We start from the raw sequence: 25053 nt of genomic DNA on the forward strand, positions 1-25053 counted from the left end.
TTTCGCGACGGCCATCGGAAAGAAGAGTCCTTGATTCCTGACTTTATTTTTTTCTCCCCCCTTCGAACTTTCTCTCGTGTCTCGACTTGTCTCCCTCCCAGTCACAAGTCCTCCTTCCTCACCACACACCCCCTACCTCGCTCACACTGCCTCCCCCCTCCGCCGTGTGAAGCTCCGACATCACCGACGCCAACCACCCGTCCAATTAATCAATCCAGTCGATTCAATCAATCAAATCGTCGGGCTGCCTGGGTGCTCAAAAAGGTACTTTCTTTCAAGTACCACTTTTTTTATTCCCTCCCTCTCTTTCCCTCTTTCCATTGTGTTGTGTCGCGCCATTCAAATTGATGGTTCATTGATTTGACGATTGCCTTGCGCCCATCACTAACCTCGCCCCCCTTTGGAAGCTGTCTTCACCTTGACCTTGGTCCAACCCAAACCTTGGTTTATCTTAGACCGACGAATCATCTGCATCCGAGGCTATTAATTCAATCAGTTCTTCTCCCGAATTGGCAAATTGGACCTTCTCATCCACCATTTACACGCTTTGCACTCTCAACTCTCATCCTTACCCGCATACACGCGATCTTGCACATCGTGACACCCCTCCAAACCACCACGATAAGTCATCACCTTTTGTTTGGTCTGATTCAGTTCAACGCATCAAACAATCGCAACGCTGCCAAGCTCCACCAACCGGCCAACCACAACACCCTCTCCAACGCCGCAACGACCAACACACTATTATTGTGTTCCTTCTTGCGCAGCATAACCCCGGGTTTCAAAACTTATACATTCTGTATAACTGTTTCCGCTTTTCGTTGCCATCACCACTTTATGCACGCTGTTGTCGCAACACCACAACAGAAATAAACATCATCATCCAGTCGCATACTTTGTTGTGCAACCGTCTTCAGCTCGTGTTGCTTGCCTTGCATATAGTGAGTGAACATTTTTTTTAACTTGTTTTTCTTCTCCGTACGATATTTCCTTCGAAAGCTTGCCTCGCGTTCTTGTACTGTGCATCCTCCCTCGGTCTTCTTCCTGGGACATCCCGTTCGCGACGGGCCTTGATTCGACATCTTGGTCTGCCCACTATTTCCCGGAGCGCAATCGCGAAGCATTCAAACCAGCCGCCCCGTTTCAATGCTTCTAAGCTCGGCCGACCTAAATAACTGTCGGCGCTCCATCCCGTCGCCAGACCCACGCCGAACGCGCCGACCGCAATCTTCGAGACAGCAAGCTCATTCGCTGGCGCAAACAAATAAATCCACCCTACCTTGTCGTCGATCGTGCGCACGGTCCATCCGCCAGCCCTTTTCAGTTCGGTCGCGCCCCAGTTCTTTTCTCATGCGCGTGTTCTCTTCTCTCGTCAAGAGCTACGCGACTTGAGAGAGAAAATTGGAAGTGGGCTTTTGCGATAAATAGCTGCGGATGCACCATCTGCACTGATACGCCTTTTTGCGACCCGAAACCTTTCCCAGCCTCCCCCCATTGGCCCGCCACCTCTTTACGCCACTCCAACCTGTCGCATCGCGCAAGGCTGGAACATAGCTTCCGACCAAACAGCCAGCAACATCGCGCCAATAGGAACACACGCTTTTGCGCAAGCACTCAAGCAGCATATTCCAGGTCGTCGCTCCTAGAATTGAGTTTGTCGCCATTGAACCCAGACATTGCCTTTGGTCTTGATTGCACTTGCTCGGCCGCCGGGCGCGCACATTGGCCTCTAAATCATCCTCGCCGACCATATACAATCAACGACAGCCTCATCAGTATTACTCCACTGGAATCCCGCGAGGTGGCCTTGGTCTTCGGTACGACTTATAAACCATCAGCAAGTAGTGGCTGGCAACGAGCGCATACTCGAGGGAAACCACCTTTCTCGGCGTAGCCCGCGCAAGTGGCATCGGCGGTGCAACAAGTGTTGGCACAGCTAATGCTTTGCTTTCATCTTTTCTGGCAATCATACTACCCGTCGGAAGTTTGCTGACTGAAATGGTGTTTGTAGCCCCGGATTGCATGGACATTTGACGTCGCATCGTCTCAAGCCTCCAGGCAAACTACCAACCGCGGCAATCGACAATCGACTGAATGGCAATCATGGCGACAGAAGAGCCCCAAAACATCATCGACCGAAAGGTCGCACAGCCTGAGCCCGAGGGTGAGAGAAAGACTGTCGAGAAAGCTGTCGAGCCAACTGTTAATGGGTAGGCGTTCTTTGCCCTCGAACTACTTGTATTTGATGCTAATACACTTGCTATGCAGCCACGCGTCTTCAGATGAGGCCTCCAAATCAGAAGAGCCCAGCACTGTCAATGGGAAAGCAGGTTCACCGCAGCCGCCCGTTGAGGAGACCACGGTGGCAAAGAACCAGGAAGCATTTACTGCAAACGCAAGCATCAGTGCCGAGGAATCGCCAAAGCCAACAGAAGACAAACCCACTGCAGAGTCCGTGGATAAGGACATGGTAGATGCGAACGGTGCTCTGGAAGACGCTGCTCCTGCCAAGTCTGAATCGAAGGAAACCGAAGCTCCCAAAGTTTCACCCGAACCTCAACTACCGACGACGGAGAAAGAAGATGAGAAGCCTGCCGCGGAAACCTCTGCCGATGATTCAATGGAGGTGGATGAGTCTAGTGGGCAACCGGATTTGTCATCGAGTGGCGAACATGGCGAAAGCACCCAAGCAACAGCGCTTAGCGAGCCGGCCATTGTCTCTTCTCCACAAGAAGTGAGCCAGCCACCGGAGCCGTCTACAACCGAAGATGTCAAGATGGAGGAAGCTGCTCCAGTCGAAAACAAGCCAGAGAGTGGTGCCGCCTTGAAGGAGAGATCTGCTACGCCTGGCAAGGTTGCGCGGGAGCGTGAAGATGATGCCGATGAAGAGCGCTCTGCAAAACGCGCTAAAACCGAATTTCAGTCTGAAGCCGCGGCGAAGGACAGTATCGGCGTTGCTACCGGTCTATCCCCCGCGCCAACGAACCCGTCGGACGATTTGGCAGATAGCGTGCCTAACGATAAGCCGATTACTTTCTACCAGAATAAAGAGATTCGCGCGCAGATTGGCAGAGTCAAGAAGACCAAGAGTGGCAGTAACTTCCGTTCTTCCGTAGAGAAGTTATGGCCTGGGGTTTGGGACTCTTACAAGCAACAAATCGAAAACCCTGTTGATCTGTCCATGTTCGAGGTCAAGCTGCGAGAAACGAAGTACGAAACCTTCGGTGAATTCAAAGCAGACCTGCAGCTCCTCCACGACAATGCGCTCAAGTTCAACGGTCCAGGCAATCTTGTTACGCTCGCTGCTCTTCAGGTGCGCAATGACTTGCTAGGCCGCCTAGTGGAGATCTCCAAGAACGAGGAGCCTCTCAGGAGCGACAAGGGCAAGCACCAACCTACGCGCCACACCGAACCCCGAGCTGCCACCCAGGTACGCCGCCAGTCGCAGTCTCAACCACGTGCGCCGCCCACAACAAGCCCAAAGGCCAAGACCGAATCGACAACCAACGTGGTGTCCCGCCCCCTCTCCTGCTCCTCCGACATCCGCATCGTCTTCAGGACCAGCATTTGCTCTCCCCCCAACGGCATGCCCCAAATTCGGCGGGGATTCCACGAGGGGTGACGGAGACAGGCCAAAGCGCCCTATCAACCCTCCCAAAAACCGCGATCCAGACTACTCGTCGAAGCCTGGTCTGAAGAAGAGACTGGATCCCGAGTTGAAGTTTTATGGTGAGTGTCTCATGGAAGTGAAGAAGGCCAAACATTGGAATCACAACCAGTTCTTCTTGGAGCCCGTAGACCCTGTTGCTTTCAATATTCCTACCTATTTCAGCATAATCAAGAAGCCGATGGATCTGGGGACAATGTCCCAGAAACTAGAGCGCGGCGAATATCGAACTGGCAAGGAGATCGAGAAGGACTTGCGCCAAATGGTGGCGAACTCGGAGCAGTTCAACGGTCAAGACTCACTTGTCACACTCTCAGGGCAAGCCCTTGAAGCTATTTTCAAGGATGAGGTGGCCAAGAAGGACGCGTGGATGGCGAAGAACGCACCTATTCGGTCTCGCGCTGGCTCTGCTGGGACTCCGGAACTTAGTGCGCATGACTCAGACGAGGAGAGCGAGGCCGAGGCCGAGGAACAAGAAAACGACTCCATTCGCAATCTTCAATCTCGGCTGAGCGAGGAGCAAGTCAAGCTCAACGGCCTCCTCGGGGCCAAGAAACCTGACTTGACCATGATCGAGATCCAACAGAACGTCGTTTCTATGCTGCAACGGAAATTGGTTGAAGAGAAGACCAAGTTCAGCGGCGAGTCCAAGAAAACAAAGTCCAAGAAGAAGAGCATCAGCAAGTCCAAGCCAAAGTCTAGCTCAGGTGGTGGCGCCGCAGCAGGCAATGGCTTGAAGAAGTCGAGCGGTAGCGTCCCAGTCCTTAAGAAGGCCTCTGGGACAAGTAAGAAGACTGCCTCGAAGAAGCGCCATATGGGCAATCTTGAGAAGGCCGTGATTGCTGAAGGCATTAATGAGCTGGACGGGCCACTTCTGAATAAAGCGGTGGATATCATCAAGAAAGACACCCACCAGAAGGTAAGTTAATGGACTACTCACTCACTTGACAACCTTTGATCGAGGGACTAACGATGAACGTGTAGGAGGACGATGATGGCCAATTGGAGTTGGATATTGAGTCTCTGTCGCAAGAGGCTCTGAGCAGATTGTTCGACCTGATAACTAAGTCGTATCCTGGTATTTACCAGTCAGTATCTTCGAAGCCTGAATTTAAACAGGAAGCCAAGCAAGCGGAGGAGACGAAGGCTAAGAACAGCGCCCTCCCCAAGCCGAAGAAGAACAAACCGATGAATAAGCATGAGCAAGAACGCAACATTGAGAAACTGCGGGAGCTCAAAGCACAGTTCCAACGCCAAGGCAGTGGAAGCCAAGAGCCCATGCCAGGCGATGAGGAGAACCGCCCTGGCGACTCGAGCGACGAAGAAGAGGAGAGCGATTCGGAAGAGGAGTAAAGCTGACGCAAAATCACTCCGAAGCTTCTGCTATTCTTCCTGTCTGCTGGTTGGTTTGACCTTGGGGTCTCGTCATTGAAGCGATGCTTTACATGACCACGCAATAACGTATGGGGTGATTCTGATGAGATCAGTCGGGACCCAGTCGCTTCGATTATGCGAGCAGGTACAAACTTTTGTATGATTATAATTTCCATCCGACGATATGGATACTGCACAAGGTGGGTGTGCAACAAGCGCGGCAGCAGATTGCGCAAAGCGCCTTACGTAGCGGCTTCTTCCTGTCTTTCCGCTCCCCGTTCGCGCAGCCGGCGATGGATCCTCTGGCACAAGCTCAGTGGAATCTTGTCGACTTGCAGAGCTGCTCTTGCAGACCAAGCGAGCTGGAGAGGACCCTGCGTCGGGTTTCTCTCGAGAGATGCGATGGGGAGGCCTGTGGGGGAAGGGGGATGCGAACTTTTGCGTCGCCTTGATTAGTTATGGACTAGCGATTACATTGAGCGTGGAGATGGGGGTGAACTTTAAGAATCAAGAAATGAGTTTAAAGCATCCATGATACTTTGCCTGTGGCACCTATGAAACCCTAACATGTCTCCGTCTCCGGTCGCTAGCTGTGCAGTGTCAGCAAGTTTTCATGTCACAAGCCTGTGGGGGGCTGTCAGTTTTGGGCATCTATGAGTTCTTGTGATTTGTGCGACTATGTAATTCTTCGTCTAGGGAAGATTCATCTCACGCCGATGTCTCGTTTACAATCTTTTCTTGTTCTGTTGTGTCGACCTGGGGCACCACGATATCGGCTTTCGGATTCGCGTCGCCCTTCTGCTTCTTGGGTCCGGGGAAACCGGTGCCCCTGTCCTTGGCCTTCTTGACCTTCTTCTCGGGCGCCGGGGGCGGCGGGTAGGCCTTGAGGGTGATTTCTTGCCACTCGGTCGATTCTTGGTAGGCCTTCTGGATCGGGGCCAGGAGCTCGGTCAGGGCTTTTGTGGTGGCGGCCTTGAGGAGCTGGGGCGTGAGGATGTCCTGCTTGTAGTCCTCGTGCATCTGCTTGACGTCGGAGTAGACGAGCGGCTCCAGGCCGTCGCGCTCCCGCGACACCACGAATTCGCGCTTGCCCTTGAGGGCTGCGACGGGGAGGAGCACGAACTCGGCGAAGGCGAGGATGCCGTTGCCCTCGGGCTGCTTCGGGACGGCCTCGGCCTTGCGGATCTTCTTGGTGACGACTTCCAGGGAATCGAGCAGGTCGATCTTGCTGTCTGGTTCCGGGTATTAGCTTATTGCCGGGCTTCTCTGGCGAAGAAGCCTGCAGTGGAAGTATGTCAGGTACTCACTCTCGTCACTGGAGCTCATCTTGCCGCCTTGCAGACCAGGAACCATGGGGTTCATCAGATGCGCGCGCTATTGATTGAGACCTGTCAGCATTGCCCGCTTGTTTCTTTCTCTCTGTGCAGTTTTCTCTCTATGTTCCGCTCACCTGCTTGTAGCCGAGCTTGGGTAGCCACTCCTTGGAGGCGGTGAAGAGCTTGCGCTGGTCGAGGCCGCCGAACTGGGCGTCGACGTCGAGGTACTGCTCGTCGAGGACCTGGAGGATGGGGTAGAGCAGGCCGCTGAGGGGCGCGTTGGCAGTCTGCTTGACGATCTCGGCGCCGGCCTTCTTGGCGTCGTGCTCCGAGGTGACGGCGCACAGCTTGAAGAGGTCCATGGTGTACTCGTGGCTGGTCTGGTAGGAGGAGCCGAGGACGAACTTGAGCTTCTCGGTCGAGACGCCGACGGCCCGCAGCATCTCGGTGATGCAGTAGCGGTAGAAGGTGACGCGGTGCGCCACCAGCTCGATCGGGGCCTTCAGGTTGTCGAGGAAGCCGTGGATGTCGGCCAGCAGGATCGTCACCTCGCAGCCGGCGGCCAGGTACTGGGCGATCTTGACGGCGGGCACGAAGTAGCCGCAGTGCGGGCGGCCGGTGGTGGCGGTGCCTGTTGGAGGGGGCAAACCGAGTGGTTAGCAACGGTACTCTTGTTCTTGTTCTTCTTTGTTCCTCTCTGCCAGCTTCCTAGACGTGGTCGTGTGCTTCCTCGACTTACCCCAGTAGATTTTCGGGTTGCGCCCCTCGGCCAGGATGTTCTCGATGATGGGAGCATCGAGGACCTCGGCGAGGTTCTCCTTGATGAGGGCGTATCTAGCTGTCGCGTCCATGGCTCCGAGTGGTTGCGCAGTGGGCTGGCCAAAGTACCTGGTGACTTTGTTTGTTTGTGCGATTCCCTTTCCCTACTGAACAAGTCGTATTAAAGAAAGGACTCTCGAAGGTTGACTCATTCGCTCGCTTATGTTGGTGGGCAGCAATTGGGAAGTTTTGGCGGGGTGACTCGCCCGCCCCCCAATCAAGGCGTGGTGGGGGTAAATTGCCCGTACTGGACTTTTTATCGATAAAGCCCGCGCGCTGTGAGCAGCGAACGAACTTCAGGCCCGGTGTCGCCCTGGCTTATTATGACTGGGTGCATTTCCGTTCAGTGATTGGCTGCACACCGAGATCGGGTTCGTTCCTCGTCAAAATCTTGTCTGATGCCGAGTCGGCTGTCCATATCTGCGAGTCATAACATATCCATATGTGTTCTTTGTCCAGCATGATCGTCGGGTTCTTTGAGTTCGAGTCACTCCAATCATTCCGGTGCGAAAAGTCCCTGACGGCGCAACCAGGTGTCATTACCAAGACTGTACGGACTCTTAAGTTTGACCTTGCATATGATAGACGATGGACACGGCTTGTTCCTGGGAGCATAAAGTGAAATCCCCGATTGGATGACACTCGTTCGCTGCTGACTTATTTTCTATGCAAGCTCAATCAAGCGACGCACCCCTCTATCGAGTGCCTAGCTGAGCTCGTCTGCCCTTTTCCTCAGCAGCCCAGTCAGTATTGCTTTTGACAACATTCTGCGCTGTTGCATAGCTCGGGCCCATGACCCCAGTGGCCACCCATGGAGAACCGGCTGCGACCAGGCTTGCCAGGTGGGTGACGTTCCTGAGCAAGGTTTCGGGACGAAAGAGACAGAGGCAGCGATAGCTCAGCCAACGCCTGAACACCGCGAGTTCCGATGTAGCAACAGAAGGCACCTCTGCGTCTTCAGATTCAGACCTCAGACAAGGCAAACAACTGCCGATTTGGAGATCCGACTGGGGCCGAGTTTGCTTCCTTCATACCTCGGGCACGTCGACGTAGGCTGACTGGCAGTTGATTAGGTACCTTTGGGACTGACCTATTCTTAGACCAGCGTCATCTTCATCAATCATACCACGACGGGGCTTTCCGCGGGCCCTAAAGCACGACACCCTTCTGGAACGAACAATCAATATCTGCATCCTCTTGTGTGCGACTGATGGTGACTGATGACGCCTGTCCCATCTACTCAGCTGATGCTGGGGCCGACTGGATAAATGGCGGGTAAAGTCGAAGGCCTGTGTTCTGGATCCCCGCCCGAGCCCCTGGAGCCCTGGGAGTAGGGCAGAGTAGGATCCCAATCAATTCAGTAATTAATCTTGGGGGTCAAGCTTCTCGTTTAGATGCCCGCAGGCGTTCGCGCGGACGGCTCGATATAGCCTACAGGAACCAGCAAAACCTTAAAGTCGACTTCGCATCTGATGTATGCATGATGATGGCGTATATATACAATGCGCTGCCGGACCCTTCAACGAAATCACTTCTGGGAAGCTACGAAGGAAATGCGAAGTCCACGAACGATATTCCAACTGGAGGGCTTGTTAGCGATCGAATGGGTGACAAGACTTGCTTGGCCGCGTTTGGGTGCCCTCCATGAGCAACTGTCAGCTTCGAGCCATCCTTGTGTCTCGTCAACCCTGCGTCGCGCGTCGGCACGGTAAGCAGCCATCAACTCCGGGTTTGGGGCAACAGTTGGGTTAGCACCCAGCTCAGTTGGCTGCGTGATGACCGTTCATGATGTGCATGCAGGGTGCGAAGCCAAGTCCTTCACGAGTTGAAGCTCGTCTTCCGTCAGGGCCGATGGGTGGCATGCGGGGAATATAGGGCCAGCATCTGCACTCGTAGGCGTTGAATCCTCCCAGGTAGCCACGCCTATTGGCTGCCCATTCCGTGTTCAGGCACCCAGACACGGCACGATTTTGGAGGTGTAGAGGCGGCAGATGTATAGTCTGTCCTGGGAGAGAGGACGCATTCCCATCATCCAATAAAGCATATTCATCGCAACATCCAAGACTGAGAGGACCTTCCTCAAGGGGAAGGTAGTTATGGCATATTGGGCTTCCTTTGAAAGTCTCTGGACGGCATTCTCTTGTCGGCGTTCGGAATCGCTCGAGGGCCACGACTATAAAGAGGCTCGTTGCTCAGCTTCTCCCTCGAAGATATCAGTAATAGAAGCATAGAAGCAACAGCCCACACAGACAGAGCTACTATTCATCTTGCAACATGAAATTCTTTGGACCCCTGACTCTGGCGATTGGCCTTGTGGCCGCCGTCTCCCCAGCCTCCCAGGAGGCATCGCTGAAGAAAGCTCGCATTCCCTCCCCTGCGCCTCTGAAATACATCATGTCTATGGTCGAACCCGCCATCAAGCGTGATATGAGCGGACTCACTAGCCTACCTGAGGGCCTCACCAGTCGCACCTCATCGCATGTATCCCAGGTAGCATCCGACGCCGCGAAGCGCCAGTTGTCCAAGCAAGACTTCTACGAATGCCAGGCCTCTGTAAGTTAACATCCCCTACAGTCCACACATACAGACAGAAACAACACCTTTTCCTCCCTCGAACTCGGCCCTGAACGCTAATACATTGCTGCTCCCCCGCCCCAGAACCCGCCGCCGCAGCCGTCGGACTGCAACACCGTCATCAACCAGGTACAGGCGTCGAACCAGGACTTCATCCTCAACGAGGGCACCTGTCTCGCCTTCACCTTCAGCACCTGCACGGGCTACTTCTGCTCCCTGTGCGGCCAGCTCGCTACCCACACCGACTTCATCGCCAGCCAGTTCGAGTCGGTCCAGGGCCTCTGCGTCGAGGGCGGGCAGGCAGGCACCATCGTCGGCGAGGACGCGCCGCAGTACGAGACGGGCTTCCTGCGCGCGGGGTCGGGGGTGCCTACGTATGATGTCTGCTAGACTGCCTAGCTTGGTGGGCTTTTGGTTTTGGTGTTCGTTCGTTTGGCTAGGTGTATCTGATGGGTGGGAGAATGTGATGGTTTATCGGAGGTGGTTTCACAGCTGAAGGAGGAGTCAGCATAGTAGACCGGTAATTGGTAGTAGCATGACAAGATCAATCATTTGGTAATCGTGGTTAATACCTCATCGGTGATATTGTACTTGATGCCTGATTTTCCTTTCACGTAAGTGACTGTCACGATACTTTGAAGGGTCAAACCCTCATCGTCGGACCATCCAGAAAGCGCTTCAGTAGCCCCTGAGTGTAGACGCTGCTCAATGTATCGCCTGCAACGAATTTCATATAGTCATAACGCCAAAGAAGTGTATTCGGTTCATTGAACTTGGTTTCACGATCAAATTGTACCTACTCCAGCCCTCGCAGCAAATATCTACATACCGTCACGGCATGCAAACCCCCTCACTCCCCCTTGCGCATGCTTCAAATGAAGTCCTTCCTCAAGAATCAAGCCTAGCCCTTCGCTTAGGCGTTATACGACCTCGCGGATTCTCTTCTGTGTTTAAACGCTGCTCTTTCCGTGCGGCTGCCATGGTGTTGCCCACCTGCTTGTCCGCCTACGACAGCAAGAAGTAGCAAACCAAACACGTACTCAACTGTGGCGGCCACGACCATCCATCCGCCTCTAGCCCCACGGCTTCTAGATCCCTGCGCCTCATCGCTTGACATAATCACGATGACGCGTTTCCCATAGCGACGGTGTCTGTCAATCTACATCCGTTGCAGTCGGTCTTGCTCCAAGCTCCTGGGCCTTGATGGGTCAATCCGCGCGACTGTCACAGCGAACACGCGCACTAAGAACAAGCATCCGCGTCCCAGCGCAGAGACCCGTCCTGAGATCTGGAGGTGGCGATGGCAGATCAAAGCTCTGACTGAAGCAAGGCCAGGATGCGATAAAGTTGGCTGTGGTTGCCACTGCAACCCTGGGACACTACCGCGAGGCTCAGCGAGATCCGGGTGTTCGTGAAAGAGAGGTCCAAATTTGACAGGAAATGGACAGGAGGATAGCACTGGCTATTCATTACCCGATACAGAGTCACCAAGCCGATGATGAGAGAAGCGAAATATCCTCAGAGGTTGGCTGACATGAACCAGGAGTAACGGTCAGATAGGATCGTGAGGATGTGATTGTGTTCAGTTATTCTGGGAGGCTATGCACCTGTCTTTCTTGAGCCACTGTGTTTTGCTTGTATTCTTCATACATATCTTCCTGCCTCTTGTTACATTTGCGCCGTTTCTCCTCTACTCACGACATACAACTTTTGATCATAAGCAACAGTGCCTGCCATCCTCATATTAGAACATCCATCTTTGCCTTTCTACGGACAGTTTACCCCCTACAAGAGTACTATAACCTTCTTGGTGAGCCAAGCAATCACAGATCTCACAGTACGCGTAACCACCACGGTAGGAGGGCTCAGGGAGCCCGTGCTTCTGCCCCAGCAGCTTGGTCACAATAACATCTCCATGCTCCTCACACATACGTCAAAGTTCATGTAGACCTGAAGAGATGCTGTGGGCTATTCCCAGTGACCAACATCGATCTGGGTATACCTGTCGCGGATGATTCGCATCCCGCTGTGTCTCAATCTACCAGGACCCCCTGCAAATAAGAAGGTGCATGGCATGTAAGTACGCCCGTGCCCTGACGGCTTCGAGCCGGGGCCCAAAATTGACAGAAACCACTCTTTCTGCCAGTGGGGATCGTACCATACCGGCACTTGAGAGCACCCTTATGCCATGCCCGATATCGTTCGAGGTTAGGAGGTTTGAAACAATCCCTCGGTGTCCCTCCGCAGCGGCGTGTCACCCGGGTGGCCAAACATGTTTCGAAACTTAACTCTTTCCATATAAGACGCCTTGACTGTATGTATAGCATGGCTTATTATATGGGAGTGAATACACATGCACTGCGCAGCTCAGGCAGCCCGCTACCGGATCCGGAGCCTGCGAACCCCCGTACTTGCGCCGTCCGACCGGGGTATCCATCTCCCGAGATAGGTGGACCGATATCGCCGACATGAGAAGGATGACATGACCCGGAAAGCCAATATCATCACTCAAAAGAACAAAGGGTCGCCACCATCAGATGAATTCCGGTCTCATGATCTTTGCAGAATCGAGAAGGAAGTGTAAAAGGAGCCTGGAATGAAGTGTAGCCGTTCCCATCACATTCATGCAACGTCTGCCCAAACTACCGTGGAGCCCGAAATAGATGCTCCGCTTCGAGAAAGTTTCGCTAAGTCTTGATCTCCGGCTTGCAGATATGCAGAGTGACGAAGGGTTCCAGGGCCTGGATTCAAGACACGGGACGCAAAAGACCACTTGGCTGCTCTGCCGGCCAACCGAGCTGTTGGTTAGGATCCGTCGAGACCCACGTTGAAGATATCATGCAATCTGATGTGATCTCTGCCATCTTGCAGGCAGCATCTCTATGCAGTTTGGCTGGCCATAGCGACGAGGGTTAGTTCGAGAGTGCCCGCAAGGACGAACACGCCTGGGAACCCTAGCTTCCAGCCTGATAGGTAATGCGAGTTCGCCGTCCAAGAGAACAGCTGACGTTTTGATGATAATGCGCGCTGGGGGTCGAAGAGCGAAAAAGCACTGCACATGGCGAACGGACGTTCTTTAAAAAGGCGTGAAACGCCGAACGTCTGATGATGCTCCCCCCGCCTTCTTCGTACGTAGCCTCGGAGCCCTCCCCGCACTGCATTGATCACAACCACAACCACAACCACCAACCTGGAAACCCCCAGGTTGAGTGCGTTAGCCGCAGCTTCCGATAGCTTGCAGTTCCGAGTGGAGGACGGGCGTGCAGGCCAGAAAGGAAGGGCCCCGCAAGGTGAGAGACCTTAGTGTGATGACGCACTGCTACCGTCGCATATCACAATTGCTTGCGAGGGGTGCGGCGGCGATACCCTCCCAGGGCTGTGCCTGCACCGCCGTTTCTTTGTACGTGTTAGGTACCGGTACCTTCTCTCAGTCCTAGTCAGCAAGAGCTATAGATTATTGTTTGATGGTGAGTAACCCAGAACGGCAGTGTATCCTCCAGCATCAAGGTGACGAGGTAGAAGTGATGAAACGAGGGTCGTGATGAAAAGGAACAAGCCATTCACAATAGCACTGTGTCTCGTTTCGTGCGGTTGGAGGGGTATGAAGCCCAACAGCCCGGGGCTGATGGCTTTAGGAAGACTAGACTCTAGCCGTTGCTAAGTGATTTCCAAGCATGTGAGTAGGTACACTGGGTGGTTTGCCTACCAGTCGTCCGTTGGAGGATTGCGACCATCCCAGTCGCCAGGTCAGTCAGTCACAGACCTCCTGGATAGCTTCGTGGCAATTTTGCTGATGCCATGCCAAGCCGCGGTTTCACGAGGCACGAGGTGGCGGGCTGTCGGTTGTTGGTAGTTCTGGACTGCTGGAGGTACAGCAGCATATGTTCAGACCCGCAATGGCCTGAAATAGTTATCATGCGGCCGGATACTTGGTGTGAACCCAATCGTCCTGTCAAAACCGAAGTGCAACTTTATTTAACCTGGTCATGGTAAGGATGGGATGGGATGGGATGAATCGTTGGAAAGGGATTCAGCGGTCGGGTCTGGACTCTGCTCTGGATTCAAGCCATCTTGGATAAAAGAATGTGAAGTGGTTGATCTAAAAAGGACCCAGTCTTTGGTTCCTGGAGTGGTGCAAACCTTATTGGGATTGGCGGCCCTGGATTTTGCTAATGCTGGATTACATACAAACGCATCTTTCTGCATCTCTGCATATCTGCACCGGGCTCGGTTCGAACCGAGATATGCCACGGCCGTCGGTTGATTGCATGCGTCCACATCTCAACTCATCTCGACGGCGAGTCAGTTTGGGTGTGAGCCCAAGAGGGGCGCGCCCGGCGACCCCATCTGGCTATTGGTTGGTAGAACGAGCTTCCTATAACGCACCCATCGTCCGTCGCGAGTGACACTCTATTGGCACTCTGTTGATGCTCTTGACCGAAGCCTGAATGCGTCGCTGCACCCAGCGGCGCATACAGGCTGCCAGGCTGCTTCTGCTTCACGTGTGGTGGATGATTGGGCAGTCCCAGAGTTCTCCCAGAGGCCTTGGCAGCACGCGCTTTAACCGCAATTTTAAGGCTGCCCATGGTCGGTCAGATATCAGATGCGATGCAGCGCCAGATGCCTGGATGCCATGCTAGCCATGCTAGCCATGCCCATCTATGACGAACGAACCCAAGGGAACCAAGGGAACCACCGTTGCAGCTGCAGCCCCATTCGGGCCAATTGCGACCATCTCGTTGGCCACGCTGCTTCTCCGCTGCTTCGTTTTTGCTGACCTCCGCGGTTTTTCCACCACCAACCGAACGAACTGACCTGATGGAGCAGGTTACATCGGCCGATTATCGATATATCGATTTAAATTGCCCCGGCAGCCGGCCTGTCTGCCAATCGCAGCGCAGTGGGCCTGCAAACATTGGGGAAACCCAGCCGATGGTGGTGCTGAAGCCTTGCACCTCACAATGTAATTCACTGCCCTTCATCCTCCGCGGGTCGCCGGCCAACAGCTCATCAATAGGAAGGTGCAGTGGAATGGGTGGGTAGGCAGCCAGCCAGATAGACGAGGAGATCGACTACAAAAGGGGATGCCATCCTCGCGTTTCCCTGGCTGCTTGTTCCTGTAGGTCACCCGCATCAGCACCAGCAGCACCAGCAGCACCGTTGAGATCCGAAGCAGCCAAGCCCATCCGAACCAGGTCCAACCCTCAATCGAGATCGCCATGAAGTATACCATCAGCAACCTCGCGGCCTCTGCTGCCATTTTCGGCAGTGCGCTGGCGGCCAGCGGCGACTTCAATGTCCTGACCATGAATGTGGCAGGCCTGCCCGAGATCCTTCAAGGCAACGATGTTCCAGGCGACAAGACCGTCAACTCCAAGACCATGGGGTCCAAATTCTCGGAGTACAACTATGACATGATCCACGTCCAAGAAGTAAGAAGGCCCCTTTCTCTATCTTATCATTGACTGGCGTGCAACATTGTTCGTCATGCCCAGCCGCATAAGCAAGACCATGAGTCTAATCACGCCAATCAGGACTTCAACTACCACGCGAGCATATACGAGACTGACAACCACCCATACCGGACCGCCACTTCCGGCGGTGTCCCTTTCGGGAGTGGACTCAACTCCCTGAGCGTAAGTGACCCCCCTACACCCCACGATGCTTTAAGCGAGCTTGTTGCATTACGCAGATCAGCACTAACACGCCCGCGATCAGACCAAGTACTTCTTCAACTACAACCGCGTCAAGTGGAACGTTTGCTCCAACGCCTCTGGTGCTGATTGCCTGACGCCCAAGGGTTTCACCTTCAGTGAGTGGCTGACACGCCCTCCCTAATAACCGAACCAACTTTACCAGGACTAACAAACTTCCTTTTGCTTGCCAGTGCGAGTCCAGGTCGATGAAGGCATCTACGTAGACTTCTACAATCTCCACGCGGATGCTGGTACCGAGCCCGACGACCTGACGGCCCGCGCGGCCAACCTGAAGCAGGTCGCCGACTACATCGACGCCAACAGCGTCGGCAACGCCGTCGTCGTCTTCGGCGACACCAATAGCCGGTACTCGCGCACGGCCGACGCCATCCGGGTGTTCCGCACCCAGAACGGCCTGACGGACGCGTGGGTCGAGCTGATTCGTGACGGCGTCGAGCCCACGGCCGAGAGCCTGTGCGACAACCCGTCCAAGACCGACTACTGCGAGACGGTCGACAAGATCCTCTACCGTGCGGGCGCTACCGTCGACCTCAAGGCCACCCACTGGGGCTACGAGAGCACCAAGTTCCTCCAGCCCGACGGCAACATCCTCTCGGACCACAACCCCATCACGGCCAACTTCACCTACAACCCGGGCACCACCCTGCGCCAGTCCGACTTCTGGGGCGGCCCCTGGGGCAACTGGTTCAGCGACGTTCCCAAACTGACGACCCTTTCCAAGCCCAAGGCCGCCGCCATCACCGTCCGCGGCGCCAACCGCCTCGACGGCGTCAACGTGCAGCTGGCCGACGGCACGACCTTCACGCACGGCGGCTCCGGCGGCACCGCCACGACCCTCAACCTCGAGGCCAACGAGTTCTGGACCGAGGCGGTCCTCTGCCAGGGCCAGAAGGACGGGCACACGCGCAACTTTTACATCAAGGCCACCACCAGCACGGGGCGCACCGCCGAGGCCGGCAAATCTACGTCGGACTGCCGCACCTCGACAGCCCCCGCCGGGTGGCAGATTGTCGGGTTCATGGGCCAGGACGGCGACGAGGTGGACCAACTCGCGTTTGTCTACGCCCCTCAGTAGAGAAGAAAGGGGTTTCTTCTTCAACAGACACATTATATGATAGATAATCTCACGCCTAGCTAATAATATAAATTATACCATCCATCTCATGCCTTTAGACCGATGCGCATCTATCCAGTCCTCTCTCTCTTTCTCTCTCCTATCCTCAGTGATCACGTGGCAGGATGTAAGTAAGACTCTGTCTGACGGAGGGCGAATCGACAAGGGAGTAATGGTACATGTTGGTAGAGTTCTGATCTCATCACGGCTTACTTTTTTTCGAGCTTAAAGGAGAGGCCTAATCTGGCAATGCGGTCACCCTCACCGCAGACGTCAACCTTAAAAAGCTTGCATTAAGGTGTTTCGTGTCCCCATTTGCATCGATCGATGACGATCGGACGGACGGACGAACGAGACGGGCCCCGGAACGGGAAGGACCCGTGGTTTGAGAGGCAAAGTTTTCTTCCCATCTTTCCCATTTGAGAAGTCGAGAACAAAAGCAAGGCCGAAAGCCCGCCGAAGCACCACCCCCACGGTTGGTGGTGTTTCTAGTCAAGTTAGTAGCTACATGCCCGTATGCAGTAGTAGTAGTTGGAGAGGCTGAGTGAGATTCTATGAGAGCCTACCTACTCAGTCTGTCCAGGGCTGAAAAAAGCTCCGACCGGCGTGCGACGCCAATGCAAGGCACTTTGTTGAAGAATCCTTCCAAATACTGGGCACGCGGCGAACGTATCAGAGAGCGCTATTCCGGAGCTTGTTACTTAATTAGATCTCTGCCACCGTTCCTTAGCGGCGGGCTCGGTCAGGACAGGCTGTCGATTTAGCTTGCCCTCATGCAGCTTGAGCAAGTTCTAGTCACTTTTTCCTTTCTTTTCTCTTCCCATCTGACTGGATCATGGCATGTCGGTTTGTTGTCCAGGACAACAATCACCTAACAACCGTATTTTGCTGATCACCATCATCATCGTACATCTAGGCGACTGAACCGCTAGCGTAGCTCACGTAAGGCTGATGAGATACAGCATCGAGAGTGGTGAGAGTGGACTGGCCGAACGGCGAATCGGATGCGGATTCGGAGATGGAAATGTCCAATTAGGTATGTACGGTTGTTCCATAGCTTGTCGTCGTAGGACCTTCCCTGCGGAGATCATGCCTAGTTCTTGAACAGTGTCTGAGTGTCAGTATGCATCTGCCCCCGAACACATTGTTTGATACGCGGATCTGTCCGCATATAGTATAGTATAGGATAATAAGCATGCATGCATACCTCTTACACATGGAACAGTGGCTGACTAACTAACTGACAAAGCGCATGCGTTCTATATCCGCTTTTGCTGCCATGTGTGATGTAAAGCTGACCTGCATTGCTTGACCTGAGAAAAGAAAAGTAAAGCTCGCCTGAAACTCGCATCACCCAAATTCTCCGAGGGACAGGGGCAACTGGCCGAGTTCAGCAGTTCCGTGTTACATACCTCTCTTTCCGTCCCCGTTCCCTGGCAGCGGCCGCTCCCGGCTACGTTTCCGTCCGTCATGCAGCACTCGACGGGGAGGCGACGGGATCTCGTCCTGTCTGAACTGTCCGTTATGCGTGTGTGCCCAAGGGCAAGAACCGAGCCAGAGCAATGGATAGGGGACCCGCCCCTAAGGCGCGCTTTGCTAAGCAAGTAGTAAAGGCGGCTTGGATCAATATTGGAAATTGGCTCGGCGTTGGTAGTGCCGGGCTGTGAATCGCGAGCTACCCAGCCTAGGTAGGTACACACCAGATACTTTTACCTCACGATCATGTGTCCTATCGGATTAGTGGTACGATCGTGGAAAGCCACTTCCGATAGAGGGCTTCTGTCTGGCTTCTAGCTGGTCTTCTTCGTGGGGCGAGGCATCATTAGCCAGCAAACTAGCCAGGTAGTAACTGACTATTCACGCTCTCCTTCCGATCTGACCGGTAGTGGCGGACTTAGGGGATGGGAAAACGCGCGGGATGACAGCCTGCATTTCCGGTGGGTTCGCAATGCCATTACGGTAATCTTCCATCTCCCTTCTTCTTCTTCTGACCCAGCTGGTGGTCATTGCGATGACGTAGGCTGGGAGAACCAACATGGATCTCTTTTCTGGTCGCCACCAAACATCTCTGGGCCGGCGGCAGTGAGGTAGGAAAGAAGCCAGCTCGCCTAAGTCAGGTGTGCTATTCCTCAACTGTAAATACGGCCGGGCAACACCAAAGGATCTGGCGCGATGGTAAAATCGTGGATGAGGAGGCGGGCTCGGCTCGGCGAAAGTAAGAATAGAAATGTGGCAACATTGTTCCTTCCCACGCTCGGTCGCTAGAAAACGTTGGTCTCCCTATTGCAACAGGGTTGGTTGATGCATATTGGAAACTGTGCACACCATGCGTGAACGCGCGGATGTGCCTATGCCCCTTGACAAGCGAACCAGGGTTTTTGTCCTCTTTGTCTTCTGACTATGTCGGGTGGGACTCAGAATAATCTTGATCCAGTTCATTTCCCGATCTTCGAAGATCCAAAACTCGGAATACCACATGCAAAAGTTCACCGGAGTAGGATGGAGATGCATCGCGCCAACAAGCTGAAGCTGGCATTTCTGTAGCAGCATGCGACTCAGATGGTTGGTGCGCAGGCTCGTTTCTCAGGCGATTGTCGGCGGCAGAGTACAAAATGTAAAGAACATGGGTCTTTGACAATGTATTCCCTGCACGGGGATCTGAGTTGTCCAAGTATATGCCCCAGACCCCAGACTTTCGGTGTTGCGAAATCCATAAAAATAGACTCAGCAATGCAAGATAGCATTTGCATGTCGAAAAGGCAAAAAGTTAAAGACTCTCCTGAGCCGGATTTGAACCGGCGACCTGTGGATTACAAGTGTAACAATTACAGTCCATCGCTCTGCCAACTGAGCTATCAAGAGGGGGGAGCTTATTGATGACGATGAATGCGCTTATCGTATGCTATACTATGGTGACGGACTCCTATGCCTGCGCTGCTGCAATACGCTCGAGGAGAGGTAACGAATGAGTGGATCAAGCCTTGTCTTCGAGTTGATTCGCCCAAAGTGTGGCTGCCATTTGTCCGGCGTGACTGTGAAGCGGGACTGGCCGGCCGAATTGACTTTTCCCTTTCTTTTTCATCACCTCACCTTCGTTTCTTTTAACCGGCTGGGCTGTTGCTGTTGGTGGTTGACGGTGGACCAACGATTTGCGGACTACGGCGACATTGCGGAGATTGAATATGTCTAGCGGCCATGGGACATGGGGTGTACCAAACCGCTGGGTATGGCACGATGATCGTTGGCTAGAGAAAGGTAGCAGTAGGAAGAGGCCGGCGATGGCAAATCTTGTCAATGCTTCTATTTGCGACGTAGGAGCATGAAGCAGGAACCGTGGGCCCTGAGAGCTGCAGCCAGTTTTGAGGCTATGTCGTGAGGCGGCAGCATTCCGTATCGCAATGCAACAAGCAACTTGGCAACGTGATGCGCGGGTTGCACATGATAGTGACCGACACCTGTCCGGGCCTGCAGCCGTGTCTTGCGATATTACTCACTTCTGCAGGTCTCTTGTGCAAGTTTAAGAGGCTGAGGTTGTCTCATTGCCATGCATGCCCTTAAGCATGCACATCGCAATGACAGCCTTGTAAAACCGCGAAGCCGCCATCATTCATACCTTGCCTTCGTGTTGCGCGTTGCGTAATAGTTACATGGCCCCGAGCTGCCTGCCCTGTGCATGAATGTGATATCACCACCAGCAGGACGGCGTGGGACGACGGATCGCCATCGTGGTCGACGGGCCACTTGGACCAAAAAAAGCAGGCATTTGCGTCCCCCGAGCAGAAGGATCAGAATCAGGAGCGAGGTACTCCCGCCGTCGTGTATACAGTACAGACAGAGGTAGGTACCAGACCCAATCCAGAAATCCAATTGCACCGGAGGCTCGCGGTCGGCAACATCGGAGGTAGATTATTAGCCTGCAGCGCGCGCGTTCCTGAATTGAAGGGCAGAAGGAAGTGTTGCCAAGACGAATTGTGACGGGTTGGGTTGGGGATCTGTTGGGGATACATCTTCTGGCCCGAGTGGACTCGTGGGCTCTTTCGCTCTGTCTGTCGTCTCTGGCTGTTGTTGCGACGAAACGTATGCAGATGATCTTCCGTCTGGATTCTGAGGTTCTTCCGTGAAGAGATCTCGGATGTACTGTTTGGCGGTGGCCTAATGAGGTAGATGATCGGTCGCTCATAATTTCCGCCGTTCAAACCCCAAGCACCTCTGGCTCCCTGGCGTCTGGGGCATCACAAGAAACGTCATCGCGAACTCTCCGTTACAAGTACCATGAATGGCGGGGACGGGTCGTCCGGCAGTCTCGACTCTCCAGAAACTAACCGACCGACTGTCGAATGCAGAGGCCAAGCACTTGTTGCAAGGGGAAGGATGATGCTGACCGTTGAGAACAATAGCAGCGCTGTGCCTACCGAGATGGTGGGGGAAGCCTGGAAAGCATTGTGCATTTGATGCAAAGTGACTGGTGCCTGTCGCGTAAGCAGTGTGATACGCACCTAGCAGCTGCAGCCCATGTAATCACCATTATCTGGGGCGGGCACACCCCACCAGATGAGATTCATCAGCACTGGGCTGCCAAGATACCGAATCCAATGCCTGACTCTTTCTGGCTCGCTCTTACGATTCGTTTGGTGAATTACGGAACCTGCGATTTTCCCAATTTGGAAGATTGTAGGTAGGTAGGGTGGATACGTCGGCGCATTTACTGTACGTGCCTTCCCTGCTTACATTCAGGTACGGTGATTGGCCTTGGGTACATGTTAGGTAGGATGTATGTAGGTAGGTATCGTAATGCTGCTGCTATTGCGCAGTCGTTGATGTATGTACCTAGGTGTGTCTTCGTGTCTTGTGGCGAGTGGCTGGTTCAATGTTGGGAAAAGCTGACCGGTGCACGCAAGAACACGCAGTGTAACTCAATCATCAGGTACCCGTCTGCCCGTTTTCCAGGTTTGGGTCGTGTGCATCTGAAAGGGCGTGCGTGCATGCTGCTGCGATAACCGAATGTTGAAATACCCAATGGACGCTCTCGCAGGCCGGTCTTATTGGGCCTCGCTACATTTCCGCATTCTCCCACCAAAACCCCGCCGAACTGCTCGGGCTTTGATAGGCATTGGGAACGGTAAAGACTCCAGAGACTCCAGAAAATAACAGGATGAACTCAATCTATGCTCATGTGACCATGGCCTTTAAAGGCCCGATGAGATGACCGCGGTGCCAACTGATCGGTTGGTTTACCTGAAGTCACCGATTCTTGGTTGGACCTATGTTTGGCCCAAACGGGAAGAGCCATGGCAAATCACTTGCATGGAATTATATCGTATAGCAATCAACGAATCAAAAGCCAGTGACTGCTAACTGCGCTTTCAGACGTTTATTGGCCGTCTATTCTTTCGACCTTTAGCCGCACGGGCGGAGGGCCTCTCAGCCTCAGTTCTTCAGCGAGGAGCCACAAATGCAATGCAGGCAGGCCAATATTGTGACAGCGGATGTGATCTCAAAGCCCATTGGAAACTGATGGATGGAGATGCATCCTTTGGCTTCCGCATGCAAATACGTATCCTGCTTACATGACCTTAGTAATTGCTACCTCGACTGCCCAAGGTCGGCGACCTACCCTACTGTATGTATCACCGCTACTAACTATGTACTCAGGTTCCTCCATGGTTTGATCCATTGGGATATCGATCATGGTCCCGTCCAGATGTGAGTGGCACCGCACCTCTTGCTGGTTGAGAGATTTCGTTGCCCCGGAAGCGAGCCGGCGTAGCATCGTGGCTGGGGGTGTACCACACCCACGTTGGAAGCCTTCCCAATCTGCACATAATCTACCAGAACTTGCCAGAATCTGTACGCGCCCTACTATGCATGCAGTACGTACGGAGTGCGTGACGGCAATTCCTACGAGATCAGCGGAGGAGCCGGGACTTCGTGAAGAGGCCGTCGGTAGTGGGTGCTACGAGAGACAGCCCCTCAAGCCGTCGTCGTGGGAGTTGGGTATCAAGTATTTGGGATGTTAGCTTCTGAATATAAGGTTTTATCCTAGGTCTCACTAGTAGTAGCCTTTGCATATCTTTATTTGCCATGCGGAAATATGCCGTCTCCTCTATCTTGCTGCTCCCATTTTCGTTGACAGAATGCCCGAGTCTGCACGTGCTCCTGTTGCGCTATTGCTGATTGGTATTGGGGTATGGCAGACTTATTACCGGCATATTTGCAGCTCATAGTTAGTCGTAAACCCAACAGCTGCCGACACTAAACCTAAGGTATAGTTGAGTTCTGGTCAGGGAACATGTAGATAACGGTCAGCTTTATCGCGAAGGGACTTTCCCTGGCTCTATGGGCATGTCTTTGGTGGTAGTCTTAGCAGAACTATTATGATACGCCATTAACGCTGATCGACGCATACCGCTTTTGGCCCTTTTAAGTGACGAACCTCAGGGATCAAACCCTTAAGACGGCTCAGCCGGCGGGTCTATCTCTACTACTTATATATATTATAAAATGGCCATAAGAAGTATCTTGTGATGGTACGATGTGCTTCCCTTTACCCATCCGCTCTTCCTTGAAGCGGTAGGTATGATGCCGATGGTAAGGCGCTACTCAACACCATTTGACCATGTGGGCGAAATGTTCCCCCTCAATGCATTCCACGTGCTTAAAGTGATCTTATCTTTCGTAAAAATGTGATGTCTTCCGCACGTCTCCAGAGGGGCAACAAGGGCTTGTCCAGTAGACTGTCTGTTCAAAGCGCCGACCCGCTCACTACCGACTGCCGTAAGCAATTTGTTTTCGTGCGGTGAGAGGAGGAATGCGCGATGCAATGACCACGACCGTGCTCGTTGTCGTGGGTCTTCGCTGCAGTTCAATCCCGATCGAGGGACGTCTTCCAGGTACATGACATATATCTATGGCACTCCACGTCAAGTCAAGAGTTGAGAGAAGGGACAGTCGAGAGCGCTTGTCATGGGAGACGAAGCATCGAGAGAAGCATTGCCATTGACGAGATGATCTGACTTCGTGATGCGATGCAAGCAGATGTAAGGATTCAGATTGAATATGCAATTGAGGTTTCGCCTACAGCGACGTTAGAAGGAAATAGATTGGCCTACAGGTACACAACATACGCACACTCCACACCATCACCTCAATAGGCCTACTATAGTCAGCATCTAATCTTGGGTTGAATCGTTGGAGGAAAAGAAAAGCGAGAAAAAAAAGAAAAAGAAACCATCAACGTCAGTTGGTACGCTAAAAGTCATTTCGTCTCATGTCGTTTTGTCCGATCCATCCTATTTTTCGCTGCTTGCTTCATCCAGCGCTGGTAGATTTAACTAGGTACTTACTTTACATAGCCCTTCAATTCGTCATCGGCTTGGCTTTCTGTACATAAGTGAGACTCAATGCCTAAGGTTTTCCTAATTGTCGCCCTTTGTGTGCTTGTTGTGTCATAAGCAGCTCGGAACAGATCCTGGCATGATGCCGAAGTCTGACACATGCGCTGCGCATTGATCAGATTGCAGCTTGTCAACTCTGCGCGAACCGATGGCTGGCCACATCCCAGTCCCTGCCTGGCCTGGCTTCGGCACCATCCATGGTGGATTGGATGCTTCCTTTTCTCCAATTGATGCAATTTTTTGTATGCTACGTTGCCTACAGTAGAGGAGACGGTTTTGCCCAGCATCAATTGATCTGATGAAGGCAAATTCGCTTTCTCGTGTACGTGGCTATTGATCAATCTACCTACATTATCATGTGCTGAGTATCCGGATGTGCATGATATACGAGGTGGGTTTAATATGCAATTCGATACTAAGTATCACGGCTTGCAACCCCCATCTTACATCACCTCCATCCATCCAGGCCTGCATGCCTCCTTGCGTCTCTAGTTCTCGTCGTACATACATACCGATGGGGTACGAACGAGCGTTGCGTGGCTGTCGGCTGATTTGATAGCTTCCATCACGATAAACCTTGAGCTCCCCTCAAGCAGCAGCCAAGCTCCAAGAGTCTACCCACCCCTGCGGCTACAGGCTGCACCCCTGACCCGGACAAGCAAAAAACCGTCAACTCTGTTTTTTCCTTTTTCTTTTTCTTTTTTTTCTTTTTGCTTTTCTTGCAAGCCTGCCAGATACTTCTGGCCCCTTGCAAGCGACCATGTCCCTGCAGTGGGCGTTCGGGGCACCAATCCGACTATCACGTCTCTGTGAAACCCGCCCTGCTGTTGCTCGTTGCCCATGCCGGGCAACAATTGAAAATCGACCGTGCGGGCGTTTGTCGCTGTTCTATTCTGGACATATCATATGCAGAAGGGCAATGGGCAAGGATAGGTTATTTCACCTGCTTGACCTAGTTTGGGCCTCCCATCCTGCGGCCACACTCTATCAGGTGTATAGCAGATCAGCGTTGGTTGAAGATTGGGCACAAGGTGCGAGGTCCTTGTTTTCTATTGTACCAAACTCTCGTCCTGGTCGG

At 53.4% G+C, this 25053-nt stretch overlaps 4 protein-coding genes across 4 annotated transcripts; 3 read left to right on the forward strand and 1 right to left on the reverse strand.

The window, feature by feature from the left end:
* Nucleotides 1-2103: 2103 nt before the first annotated feature.
* Nucleotides 2104-5020, forward strand: PG997_001033 (uncharacterized protein; the record flags this gene model as incomplete). Its single annotated transcript, XM_066805348.1, is given in 4 exon segments — nucleotides 2104-2210; nucleotides 2269-3618; nucleotides 3632-4586; nucleotides 4652-5020. 4 exon segments carry the CDS (start codon nucleotides 2104-2106, stop codon nucleotides 5018-5020), a joined length of 2781 nt encoding a protein of 926 aa, XP_066675121.1.
* A 729-nt stretch (nucleotides 5021-5749) lies between these two features.
* PG997_001034 (uncharacterized protein) lies at nucleotides 5750-7208 on the reverse strand (the record flags this gene model as incomplete). Its single annotated transcript, XM_066805349.1, has 4 exons — nucleotides 5750-6273; nucleotides 6349-6415; nucleotides 6492-6988; nucleotides 7097-7208. 4 exons carry the CDS (start codon nucleotides 7206-7208, stop codon nucleotides 5750-5752), a joined length of 1200 nt encoding a protein of 399 aa, XP_066675122.1.
* A 2242-nt stretch (nucleotides 7209-9450) lies between these two features.
* PG997_001035 (uncharacterized protein) lies at nucleotides 9451-10140 on the forward strand (the record flags this gene model as incomplete). The annotated part of the gene is made up of 2 exons (XM_066805350.1): nucleotides 9451-9729; nucleotides 9835-10140. 2 exons carry the CDS (start codon nucleotides 9451-9453, stop codon nucleotides 10138-10140), a joined length of 585 nt encoding a protein of 194 aa, XP_066675123.1.
* Nucleotides 10141-14969: 4829 nt separating this feature from the next.
* PG997_001036 (uncharacterized protein) lies at nucleotides 14970-16542 on the forward strand (the record flags this gene model as incomplete). The annotated part of the gene is made up of 4 exons (XM_066805351.1): nucleotides 14970-15182; nucleotides 15246-15386; nucleotides 15469-15562; nucleotides 15638-16542. 4 exons carry the CDS (start codon nucleotides 14970-14972, stop codon nucleotides 16540-16542), a joined length of 1353 nt encoding a protein of 450 aa, XP_066675124.1.
* Between the last annotated feature and the right edge of the window lie 8511 nt (nucleotides 16543-25053).

Source organism: Apiospora hydei (genome assembly GCF_038363865.1).
Source record: "Apiospora hydei strain CBS 114990 chromosome Unknown utg000002l_segment0_segment0, whole genome shotgun sequence".
In the NCBI taxonomy this organism is placed as follows: domain Eukaryota; kingdom Fungi; phylum Ascomycota; class Sordariomycetes; order Amphisphaeriales; family Apiosporaceae; genus Apiospora; species Apiospora hydei.